At 49.1% G+C, this 13,535-nt stretch overlaps 1 protein-coding gene across 2 annotated transcripts in view; it reads left to right on the forward strand.

Moving 5' to 3' along the window:
* LOC138521927 (E3 ubiquitin-protein ligase TRIM39-like) overlaps positions 1–13,535 on the forward strand; it is a 280,178-nt gene that overhangs the window by 248,211 nt on the left and 18,432 nt on the right. For both annotated transcript variants that reach the window (XM_069635102.1, XM_069635103.1), the window contains exon 4: positions 13,274–13,296. In XM_069635102.1, the coding sequence (XP_069491203.1) occupies positions 13,274–13,296 (23 nt within the window). The remainder of the gene's footprint in view (positions 1–13,273; positions 13,297–13,535) is intronic.

Raw genomic sequence — 13,535 nt, forward strand, 5'->3', positions numbered from 1 at the left:
AAATTCCATGTTAACCAGTCCATTGAGCTACCAGCCTTCTTCCAAGAACCCAAGAGCTCTGCTGAGGTGAAACTACACACACTAGATGTGAGAAGAGCGGTCCTCTACTACGTAGACAAGACCAGACCACTAAGGAAGACAGATCAACTGTTCTTCTCTGTAGCTACAGGCAGAGAGGGAGATCGTGTCTCTAAAGGTGCCATCTCTAAATGGATAGTCAAATGTATCCAGCTGTGTTACTCCCTTTCAGATAAAACACTGCCTTTTACGCCAAGGGCCCACTCTACAAGAGGCACAGGGGCCACTCTGGCTTTCATTGCAAATGTACCCCTTGACACCATTTGCAAAGCAGCTACATGGAGCTCTATTCACACTTTTACTCAGGACTACTGCATTGACACTCATTCCAAGACAGATACTCAAGTGGGACAAGCGGTTTTAAGACATTTGTTCGCTCATGACCCTTCTCACAATCCACCTCCTTCTTCTAACATTGCTTGCTAATCTATGCACAGCATGTGATCTAAGCAGATTCCACAAGCCTCAGAAGGGATACATTACTCACCGTAATCATATTTCTGATGCTTGTATCTGCTTAGATTCACATGCGCCCGCCCTTCCTCCCCTCTGAGAGAAGGCGCATGGATGCTTGTAGTCTTATCTATCTATCTGATGGGATACTCTGTACTCACGCTACTCCTCATGCTACCTCATGTCAGAAAAAATACAATCTGAGGGTCCTACACACGTGAGGGATCATGGGTACAGTGGACGTCACACTAGGGATAGTATTACTGGCACGCCCTAGTTCGACGCCCCTTTTCGAGTTTAGAAAAACAAACTGTAATACTCTGCAGCTTCCACTAGATGGCGGCCTATGCACAGCATGTGAATCTAAGCAGATACAAGCATCAGAAATACGATTACGGTGAGTAATGTATCCCATATATTCCCATTTTGTGTGAATAAAGGGCCGGTAACAAGCCATTTGTTTTATTATTATAACCAGCCTATGTGTGATTTCTTGCCTGTCTGAGTCCAATAATTTGTTTTGCCAGGTGGCCTGGGGAACGTAAGTGTAAGTGTTTTCCCCACAGGGCCAAACAAAAGAAAAACACTATTCTACTCTTCTCACTAAGACTGGTACAAAGAGGTTCAAAAAGGATATCTTGGACTCCAACCCAGGCCTTCCTATCGCTGATACCTACACCCGCGCTTCCTCCAGACAGACCCTCACCGACATCCTCTCGTTCGTCGTTCCTTTGCCAGACCTATGGACTCTTCATATGGTCTCTGTGCTCTCTCCTTTCTCTTCCTCTCTCATTATCCAGAAGCATGGAAACTGCTCTCCTGAACATCTGTGAAGACCTGCTCTCTAACCTCAATGCTAATCTTCCCTCTGTCCTCATCTGTCTTGATCTCTCTTCTGCCTTTGACACGGTCAACCCTGCTCAGCCGGCTCCGTGATGACCTGGGTATCACTGATCAGGCTCTGGCCTGGCTGACTTCTTTCCTCTTGGACTTACCCTCCGAGGTCCAACTTGGGTCCTTCCTCTCCTCTATCTCTCTCTCTACCTGTGGTGTCCCCCAGGGGTCTAATCTTTCTCCCTGGTTGTTCAACGAATGCCTGGCACCTCTCGCCCACCGCATTGCTGCTCTCTGCTCCAACTTCCAGTGCTATGGGGATGACACTCAGCTCGCTTTCAGGCTCCCCTCTGCCGCCTCTTCTCATCCCGGATTGTCTGTCTGCAATTCAGGAGTGGTGTGCCGCCAATGATCTCTGCCTGAATGCCAGTAAGACAGAGATCCTGCTCATCGGCACACCTACCCCTTCTTTTCCTGCCACTTTCTGGCCAGCCTCCCTTGGCCCTCTTCCTGCTCCCACCTGTGAGGCTAGGAACCTTGGGGACATCTTCGACTCCACACTCTCCTTCTCTCCTCACATCTCTGATGTCTCTAAGAAGTCAAACTACCAACTACACCTTCTCAGAGGTATTCTTCCTTTCCTCTCCTTCCCCCAGAAGCTCTCTGTCTCCAGAGCTCTGGTTCTCTCTAGGTTTGACTACTGCAACAGCCTCTTTTTAAATCTGCCTGCTTCTACTCTCAGTCCTCTACAAATCATCCAGAACAGGACTGCGAGACTTGTCCTTGGCCTCAAGCCCAGGGATCGTATCTCTCCAGCCCTGAAATCTCTCCATTGGCTCCCAGTGGCTACAAGGATCAAGTTCAAGAGCCTTTGCATTCTCCACAAGGCCTTCTGGGGCCTGGGATCGCAATACCTCCAACTCTCTCTTCGGAAATACCTTCCTACTCGAGCTCTTTGCTCCTCCACCTCCAACTCCCTGAGGGTCAGGCGCTTCTCCAAGCAACAAGTCGGGGCAGATCTCTCTCTTCTGCTGGTGCCTCACTCTGAAACAGCCTCCCTGCCTCTCTGAAACTTGAGCAGAACCATCTCAGATTCTGGAAGCATCTCAAGACTATCCTCTTTGCTTCTGCCTTCTCTCTTCCCTGCTGATCTCCTATCTAAAACTGCACTGGTCACCTTGTTAACCTCTGAATTGCGGGCCCAGGTCCCTGCCCGCCCAGTTGCACACCTGCACTGCCTCCTGGCAACCATTGCACTTGGGTCTGTATCTGCAACCCTACAGTCCCTTTACCTGCACTTATCAGACACTTGTTGTCTGCACCTATCCCTTGCACTGCCACCTGCTGGCCATACTACTTGTTTTTGATCCTGTGTCCTGTACTTGCCCGCCCTCCCCTACCCCAGGCACTTTTCCCCTCCCCTCTTGCCTGCACTTGCGCAATCTCAATGTTACTAGGCCTAGTAAGATCGTTGTCTTTGTCCTCCCTTTGTTTCCCCTCCCTTGCCTCATCGTGCCTTGAAACAGTTGTGTATAGGCGCGTTATAAATGTCATATCATATCATAACTAAGTTGTGATGGAAAACATCCTAACCAAGATCCCCATTGGTACTATTTAAGAAACTTTGGCTTGTTCATTTCCTGGAGGAAAAGGATCTTTTCTGTGTTGAAATGTGGAGTGTTGGAAGTTTTTCTTAACAAACTGACTTGGCCAAAAACAGTGTTGGAACTTTGTTTCAACCCTGGATTTTATTGTTGTTTTGTGTTATTCAACGGAACTAACCTTGACTTAAAACCTGGGGAAGTGGAATTCGCTCAGGTTACAATCAAAGACTTGAATGTGTTGCTTATACAAGTATTGCCATATGTTTTCTTGTTTATGTATAAGTGTGAGGGACAAAAATGTTATGCTAGAATGTTTGCCTTAGTTTATTTAGCCAGGGAAATCCCTGTTAGATTAGAGCAAGTGTGGCCTTGGATTGCACTTTTGATTTAATACAACGGCATGTTTTGAAAAATCTAAATGTTGTCTGGCTCACATTTCTGACCCCTCACACTACCTAAACAAAACGGAACCCATACAAAAAACAGATCAGCTCTTTGTTTCCATAGCATCTGGTAGAGAAGGAGATCATGGACCTCATTATAAGTTTGCCGTTCCCGAAACAAGGGTGCCAGTAAGCTCACCAGCACCCTTGTTTCCGGACTGGCAAACTACAAGTCTGCCTGCCAGGGCCGCTGTGCACGATAGGTCTGACCCTGCCGGCGCAGCGGTCACGGTAGGCAGATTTTTCACGGGAGCACCGCACCGTTAGAAACGGTGCCGGTGCTCCCGTGTCCCCACTCCCATAGAGTCCACTAGGACTCTATGGGAATGGGGATTTCCAAATATACATGCGCCTGACTTCCTAGCCACCGGGCTTGGAAAGAGCCGGTGACACCGGGAGGTCAGGCGCCGGTAAATTATTCTGAGTCTGGCGGCAACCCGCCGGTAGCACCGGCAGGGTTACCGCCGGACTCTGAATGAGGCCCCATGTCTCTAAATCCGCTATCTCAAAATGGATACATCCAAGTTTGCTACTCACTATCTAAAAAAGCCTTACCTTTCACACCGAGAGCCCACTCTACTCGATGCACAGGGGCTACTCTAGCTTTCATTGCAAATGTTCCATTAGATGCAATTTGCAAAGCTGCTACTTGGGGTTCCATTCACACAACACTACTGCTTAGACACACACTCCAAAGCAGATTCATAGGTGGGTCAAGCGGTATTAAGACATCTATTTGCCACTGTACCTTCACACAACCCACCTCATCCAGGTACTGCTCGCTAATCTATGCATTGCATGTGATTCTAAGCAGATCCACAAGCCTCAGAAGGCATACTTTACTCACCGTAATCGTATTTCTGATGCATGTATCTGCTTAGATTCACATGTGCCCAGCCTTCCTCCCTTCCTGTAGTTCAAGGTGCATTGATATCTTTCACCTTTATCTTTTATACTTTGACTTTCATGTACTCATGCAAACACTTCATGCTCCCTCATGTCAGAAACAAAACAATCTGAGGGACCTCGCCCCATGAAGGACCATGGGTACAGTACATGTCACCCAAGGGATATTGTTACAAACACGCCCAGTCGACGTCCCTTTTCGAATTTCGAAAAACAGGTCATGCAATACTCTGCGACTACCACTAGATGTTGAACTATGCATAGCATGTGAATCTAAGCAGGTGCAAGCATCAGAAATACGGTTACGGTAAGTAATGTATGCCATATCCACACAGGATACAATATCGGAACATCACTTGCTTATCCCCTTCAAGGCACTATATTTTACTTGCACTTTGAAAGCTAACATTTGTTCTACTATTATGAAGGGATATTCTGAAATGAGATGGTGTCTCACCTGTTGCACCTACCCAGCAGGACAGAATGGGGTGAAATTCCATGGCACCTTCGCTCAATTGACAAACATCCGGCTGCAACTCCGTCTTTTAAATGGAAAAAAAATGGTATGGGCAGCTCCTACCAAGTATATGTGGCCAGGCCGTGGACTCTGCTTTCAGAATAAGGACAGAAAGCTTGCTGTTGGCCTTCCATGATAAACTGAGAACATTCTGTGCTCCTCAAACCGGAGGTCCGGTTAGCAAAAGCTTTGATGCCCGAGTGTGGCCGTTAGCGCTGTACAAATCACACACATAACATAATCTATCAAGAAAAAGAGCGGGGGGGAGAGAAAGATGGACAAGGGAAAGAGAGAGGGGCAGAGAGAAAGGGGGAATAGAGGTAGAGGGACAGGGAGACGTGGACAAATGGGGAAATATGGAGCAAAGGGGGATGGAGGGACAGAAATGGACTGGTAGCGGAGGATGCAGGGGTGGAAGGGACATGGAAGCAGAGGGATGGAGGGACACAGAGACAGAAGGAGAGAGAAAACTAGACAGCAATGACTCTGAGAGAGAGCGCACACCAGACTACACTAGTGCTAGGGATAAACCACACTGACAGAGAGAACCAGAGTGAGCACACCACACTGTCCAGACAGAGAGAACCAAGAGAGTGCACTTCACAATACACCTCCGAGAGAGAGGGACAGCATGAAAGACCGCTCTCGCCCACAGACATATCACCCTGCAGAGAGTGGTACAACCACAGAGCTGGACAGGGATAGAGTGAGAGAGTGAGAGAGAAAGAAAGAAAGAAAGAAAGAAACAAAGAAAGAAAGAAAGAAAGAAAGAAAGAAAGAAAGAAAGAAAGAAAGAAAGAAAGAAAGAAACAAAGAAAGAAAGAAAGAAAAAGAGAGAGAGCAGCACACCCACAGAGCTTGACAGAGAGGGAGAAAGAGAGAGAGCAGCACACCCACAGAGCTGGACAGGGAGAGAGAGACAGAGAGAAAGAAAGAGAGAGAGTGGCACACCCACAGAGCTGGCAAAGGACAGAGAGCAAGATACGGCGATAGAGCCAGGAGAGAAAGAGAGAGGGCCTGATAGGGGGGAGGCAGAGAGAGAGACAAACACAGAGTGAGCAAGAGCGATGGGGAATGGGGTGAGAGAAAAACAGACGGCACTGATGGAAAGAGAGACAGAGAGAAAGCCTGTACAATACCAATGATCTCGAGAGAAATTGTCAGCGAGACAGCGCACAGAGGGAGAGAGTGCTAGGTCAGAGAATGCTGCACTGTGACAGCTACTCTCGTCCAAATGCCCCAGTAATGCCCTCTAAGCTGAGTGCAGTATGTGCAGTCTCCCATTTGTGCAGTTGTTTCCATTATATGCAAAGTGCAGCTTCAAACTCCTCTAATGCCAGTTAGTGCCTGGCATGCCTGTAAAGTCACTGTATGTCATGTTCATTCCCATTTGTGTAAGTGCTGCAGATGCAAAGTGCCACCTCAGCACCTCTCAGTTATGCCATCTAATCGCAGTTAATGCCTTGTATGTATGCAACCTCAAATACCCCAGTAATGTCAGGCTCTGGGCCGCTTGTCCGAGCCAAATGTTACCCGCTCCCACCTTTAGTTCACAGTGGCTCTAGTTCCCAGCACAAACAATGCAGCTATGGCTGTGGCACCCACCATTTGATCGCCAGTTATGGATGACCCACACTTTCGCTGCAGGCTACTACTCTGCTTCCCAGACACCATGATGGCGACATCAAGGTGATATATTGCAAAATAGAGCCTTGAGCCTTCTCTAGAACTTCAGCAACCATTAAAAACCTGGACAAACAGCATGACTCCTTGTGCATCTCTATGACCTATATATATATATATTTCTGATGTTTGTTAATCTGCTTAGAATCACATGCTGTGCATAGGTCCGACATCCAGTGGTCACTGCGGAGTATTGCATTTTGTTTTTCGTAGTCGAAAAGGGGACGTCGACAAGGCGTGTCTGAAACACTATCCCTATAGTGACGTGCGTTGTACCCACAATCCCTCACGCGTCGAGGTCCCTCAGATTGTTTTTTTCCGCCCAGCTTCTGGTCGCCTTCACGCGGAGCTCCTCGAGAGACATTGCAACTCCTCGACCTCTGGTCGTGTTTTCTCTAATATTTATAATCCCTCCCTCGACGCAGTTGTAAGCTGTTCTCCGCCGAAAAGAATCTTCGACGGAGGGTCGAGCGGAAGAAATGCTTCGGCGCTGCCGAACACGTGGCCTGGCCTCGCGGGCCATATACAGTAGGGAGAGTGGGGTCGTGGGACATCTCTGGGTCTTTTCTGAGAATGCCTTTCCCTTTCCCCTTCCTTTCCCTTGGGGTGTTTATCGCAATTTATTGCCTCGGCTATGGAGAGGACACCGTTTAGGTTTTGCCCACTTTGTAAAGGTAAATTCACTTGGAAGGACAAGCACTCACGGTGTAACCGCTGCTTGCCCCTCGATCACAAGGAGGAAAGGTGCGCGGCTTGTCGGCTTCTTAAGCCTAAAACTCTAAAAGACCGAAGGGTTAAAAGGTGGGCGGCCTACGCGATGTCGAAGGCCGAAGGTTCACCCGCCGCTGCTACCACCGACAGTGACGAGGAACGCGATAACACGACCTCCGCTACGGAAGTCGAAACCCCCTCTAAGGAGCGCTTACGCGCTTCGTCGTCTGTCCCCGGCCCCGACGGGCTCGGCTCACGCCCTGCTTATGGGGATGAACACCCCGGCGACACAGACGCACACAAAGATCCACATAAACACACAACCCACGGCTCTTCTTCGACGAAGTCGAAAAGACCTTCGGCGCCCAAGGAGACGCAGGTTCCACCGGCGGCCTCCTCGGACCGTTCGGGTTCGAAGCCCCTCTCGCAACCGCAGCCGCGACCTGCGACTGGGCTTTCGGCAAACAAGGGCGCTGCCACCAAACCATCGGCCGGTGCGCATCAACAGAAAGCGCAGACCGCCGTAGAGCGTTCGATACCCATAGCGTCGAAAACTCAAGCTTCCGCCGACAAACGAGTCGCCGACAAGCGAGTCGCCGATAGCTTAGCAAGGATCGCTGTAGCCGACGCCCAAAAGCGTACGCCGAAGATTTCGTCGAGCGTTACGCATAAGTTAAAGGATACGCCGAAAAAGCCCGAAGGGAAGCAGGGACTACCCCCTTCAGGCAGGGAGTCTCCCGACACACCGGAAGGTTTTTCGGAGGGCGACGGGACACTTTCCTCGACGCTTTGGGAGAGGTCGAGCCATTTCGAGTTAGATAACCCTATGTTTCCCCCGCCAGACCGCTCTGGGGTACCCCATGAAACTATGGAAAGACTCCACCTCTGTATGGAGAGGATGGAAAAGTTCATGAGCACCCAGGCCTCTCAAACACACAAGAGGACCAGAGAAGGGCCTCAGGAGGACCCCAGGGCCAAAAATCCGAGGCTAGTCGATCCCCAGCAGGACACAGCCTCAGACTTCCAAGATGTATATGACCTCACTGGGGAGGAGCAAGACTTCGAGGAAGAAGATGATTTCATGGACAATGAAGAACAGAACCAGGAGGAATGTCTGGAAGACAGAACAGACATTATAGAAGAAGGCTTCGGGGTTAACCCAGAAGAGGGACCTTCACACCCCTGGCAATCACCATCAGTGTATTCCGACACTGATGTCCTAAACCTAACTCCTCCGGACAATTCTCCAGTTAGGAACACGTCTCCAATTGACGATCAGCCGACGTTCAATGCACTGTTGCGCAGAGCAGCAGCGCATTTCGAACTCGACACCGGGGAACTCTCTCCAGAATTGGACTTTGTAGAAAGAGTGATTAAGGAAAAACCCCCGGTCAGCCAGACCATTCCACTCCTCGCTTCAGTGAAGAGAAGGATCATACCTTCGCTGTCCACTCCCACTATGATCAGAGGGGTCAATCCACGGATTGAAAAACTTTTCACTCCTTCACCCTCAGACCCCCTCTACATTAGGGGACATTCCATTCCTGATTCCCTAGTGGTTTCTAATACTAGAAAGAGGGCAGGGGTACCACTTTCCACCAGTGAGGCACCCCCTGACAAGGAGGGCAAGAGGCTATATGCCCTTGCAAAAAGAGTTACTTCCTCGGCTGCCTTCTCAGCAAGAATTGCCAACAACAATTCCTTGCTTGCAAGCTACGCAGACGCGCAGTGGGCCAAACTGCGAAAAGACGCCGAGGAAGCACCGGAGCCTTTACGTACGCGCCTACTGTCAACTATTGGCGAAGGAACCCAAGTGAACCAGAGCATTGTTAAAAACTCTCTGGACGCGGCAGAAACAGCAGGACGTTCCTTGGTACAAGGAATACTCCTAAAGCGCCATGTATGGCTGCGCAACTCAGGCTTTAAACCAGAGACACAGGCGTCTTTGATAAATAAACCTGTCGAGGACGCTAACCTCTTCGGAAAAGCGGTAGATGAAGCCCTAGAGATGGCTAAAAAAGAGTTCGACACTATCAAGACTCTCGACCAAATCTCTAAGCCCACTACCAGGCGCGGCTATGGCAACAAACGCTTTTTTCGTGGCCAACACCAACAACAAAATCAACATCAGCAATACCCTGCCACCAATTACCAAACCAATAGTGGGCAGTACAGCCAAAGAGGCCAACGCCGGGGCAAAGGGAGGGGTCAGGGATCCACCCCCAGAGGCTCCCAAGCCCCCAACAACTCCAAGTGACGCGAAGATTCGCGTCCCCTCCCATGCAACACCGGTCGGGGGCCGGATAACATCCTTTCTTCCTGCATGGGAGGAGATAACGTCAGACCGTTGGGTACTGTCCACCGTAGCCCACGGATACTGTATCGAATTCAACAGTTCCCCATCCTACAGACCCCCGAGGGGACGTCGCATGACACCGGAACATCTTGCCATCCTTCTCCAAGAAGTACAACAACTACTGGAAAAAGGAGCCATAGAGGTCGTGCCTCTATCTCAGGTAACGGAAGGTATTTATTCAGTGTACTTCCTTGTACCCAAAAAGGATCTAACCATGCGCCCTGTATTAGATCTGCGCCCAGCGAACAACTTTATCAAACCCCAAAAGTTTCGTATGGTAACCTTACAGGAAGTAATCCCACTGCTTTCTCAGGGAGATTACATGACAACATTGGACATGAAAGATGCATACTTTCATATTTTAATGTTGCCAGCGCACAGAAAATACCTCAGGTTCATGATAGAGGGCAAACACTACCAGTTCAAAGTGCAACCCTTCGGCATAGCATCAGCACCAAGGGTATTCACGAAGGTGCTGGCAGTGGCAGCGGCCCACCTGCGCAGGTTGTCCATCCCAGTTTACCCTTACCTCGACGACTGGCTCATAACAGGGGATTCTTACGAAACATGCTTCTCCAATACCCAAAAGACAGTAGACCTTTTGTTCCAGTTGGGCTTCTCCATCAACGAAAAGAAGTCCAGTTTAGACCCCAGTCAAATCAAGCAATTCCTAGGGGCTCTAATTCAAACAAAGGATGGCCTCGTCTTCCCCTCCAAAGAGAGGGTCCAAAACATGCTGTTTCAAATCCCTCAATATGTAACCGGTCGAGAGGTGACGGTACGCAAAGCAATGCGCTTGCTAGGAATGATGGCGTCGTGTATTTATTTGGTACTTCACGCGCGCCTGCGCATGCGCCCAATGCAAGAGTGGCTCAACAGCCAGTGGTGTCAGGCCAGCGGACTATGGGAGGATCTAGTTGTGGTCTCGCAGGCCTTAGTTCTCTCGCTACGGTGGTGGACAAAGGAAAACATGGAAAAAGGGAAACCCTTTGCCACACCCGCGGCGGAAGCCACTCTAACCACAGACGCATCCCTCACAGGATGGGGGGCGCACCTATCCCATCAGACTGCTCACGGAGTGTGGACTCCGAACGTAGCATCCAAACACATAAATCTACTGGAGCTACTAGCTGTGTTCAAGGCGCTAAAAGCCTTCCAGGAACACCTACAAGGCAAAACAGTAATGGTCCTTACAGACAGCACCACAGCCATGTACTACATCAACAAGCAAGGGGGCACCCACTCTCCAGGCCTGTCCAAGCTGGCCCAGAATATATGGAAGTGGGCTCTCAAACAGGACATGTTCCTACTATCACTACATGTACCCGGGGAACTCAATCTGCTAGCAGACAGCCTCAGCAGAGATTTCCCCCTGCCCAAAGAGTACGAATGGCGCCTGCACGAAGACATCGTCTTCGACGTCTTCACACAATGGGGATTCCCAGAAATAGACCTGTTCGCAACCCTGGAAAACTCACAATGCCTAAGTTACGCCTCCAGGTACCCCCAGAACCAATCCAAGGGGAACGGTCTGTCGATGCAATGGTCAGGGAAATTTGTTTACGCTTTTCCCCCGACTCCCCTTCTCAACAAAGTGGTGCACAAGATGCACCAGGAAGAAGTGACCATGATACTAGTGGCCCCAATGTGGGCACGACAACCATGGTTCGCTCACTTGATGGAGATGTCTCTATCCCCCCCAGTAAAACTCCCCTGCCCGTACAACATGCTGTCTCAGGACAAAGGCAGGACGCTGCATCCATGCCCCCAGAACATGAACTTAGCAGCTTGGCTCCTGAGATCATAGAGTTCGGACATCTACAACTCCCGCAAAGATGCATGGACATCCTCAGGGAAGCCCGAAAACCGAACACTCGCCACTGCTATTCTAGCAAGTGGAAAAGATTTGTCATCTGGTGCAGGAGTAAAAGCATCAACCCTATTGACTGCTCTCCCACACATGTGGTCCTATACCTCACCCACCTATTGGATTCAGGTCTAGTGTTTAACTCCATTAAAGTCCACCTAGCTGCACTTTCTGCATACACCACTTCCCAACTCAAAGTGTCGTGGTGGAGGATCCCTGTTATAAAGGCCTTCATGGAGGGAGTAAAGAGAATACACCCCCCGATAGCTGACCCAGCTCCCGGATGGGACCTTAATGTGGTACTCACCAGACTCATGGGCTCTCCATTCGAACCCATGCACAAAGCATCTCTTAAACACCTCACGCTTAAGACTGCTTTTTTAATAGCTATCACCTCCATCAGGAGAGTAAGTGAACTTCAGGCTCTTTCTATTCTAGACCCCTTCGTTACAGTTCACAAAGATAAAGTGGTTCTACGCACTCACCCTAGGTTTGCTCCGAAATTTATTTCTAAATTCCACGTAAACCAGTCTATAGAACTACCAACGTTCTTTCAAAATCCTTCCAATTTGGGAGAAAGGACTCTGCACACACTAGATGTACGCAGAGCGGTCATGGTCTACATGGAAAGAACCAGACCACTGAGGAAGACTAATCAGTTCTTCGTCTCGGTGGCAGCAGGAAGAGAAGGAGATGCAGTTTCAAAATCCACTATTTCTAGATGGATTGTTCAATGCATCACTCTCTGCTATACTCTTGCTAAGAGAGAACTGCCCTTTAGGCCAAGAGCACACTCTACTCGAGGCACGGGGGCATCCATAGCATTCATTGCAAATGTTCCCCTTGAGTCCATCTGCAAAGCGGCTACCTGGAGTTCTGTGCACACCTTTACAAAACACTACTGTCTAGATACACACTCTAGATCTGACTCCCAGGTGGGACAGGCAGTATTAAGACACCTTTTCTCTACTGTTCCTTCTCATAACCCACCGCCAACTCCGGGTACTGCTCGCTAGTCTATGCACAGCATGTGATTCTAAGCAGATTAACAAACATCAGAAGAGAATGCATTACTTACCGTAAAAGCATTTCTGATGATTGTATCTGCTTAGATTCACATGCGCCCGCCCTTCCTCCCCGCTCGGATGGAAGGAACATAGACTTCCTTTATATATCTCTCTCTTTTCTGTACTCACTCACGTCTAGAAGGCTCCCTCAGGGCAGAAAAATACAAACAGAGGGACCTCGACGCGTGAGGGATTGTGGGTACAACGCACGTCACTATAGGGATAGTGTTTCAGACACGCCTTGTCGACGTCCCCTTTTCGACTACGAAAAACAAAATGCAATACTCCGCAGTGACCACTGGATGTCGGACCTATGCACAGCATGTGAATCTAAGCAGATACAATCATCAGAAATGCTTTTACGGTAAGTAATGCATTCTCATATATATATATATATATATATATATATATATATATATATATATATATATATATATATATATATATATATATATATATATATATATATATACACACACACGCACACGCACACACCGCACACTGCGCTGAGTACAGGGAACCATGTCCAAGCTGGCAGAGTGTGGCAACAAAACCAGCAGCTCAGAAGAAACTGTTTAGAAACCCCAGGATATGGCTTTAAAGCGAGAGGACTGTAAGTCACCTTCAAGGTTTTGGGTGACGTTTTGCTTCCATTACTCAGAAACACCGGATATGGGGTGGATCAGTGTCTGATTTTATGACACGCAGCTTGGGGTGACTATTTATCTTGTCCTCTTTCTCTTTCTCTCTCTAGGGTGTGAAGAGTGTCTTGAGCAGGTACGTCTCCTCTTGCCTTGATGTGCCCTCAATGTGGACTCACTTTTATCCCGGTGGATGTCCCCTGTTTCTCACATTTATTACACACTACAGACCCCGGCTCCATCTTAACTTCTGGGAGATTTAGCATGTCTATGGGCCTCATTACGACCCGGGCGGTATGTGTTTAACGGCGCCGGTAAAGGTGCCGGCGCTGTTAAACCCATACCGCCCTATTACGAGGTCCCCTTGCGGGACCC

This window comes from Ambystoma mexicanum, chromosome 13 (assembly GCF_040938575.1).
Source record: "Ambystoma mexicanum isolate Mex_15411 chromosome 13, UKY_AmexF1_1, whole genome shotgun sequence".
Lineage (NCBI taxonomy): Eukaryota > Metazoa > Chordata > Amphibia > Caudata > Ambystomatidae > Ambystoma > Ambystoma mexicanum.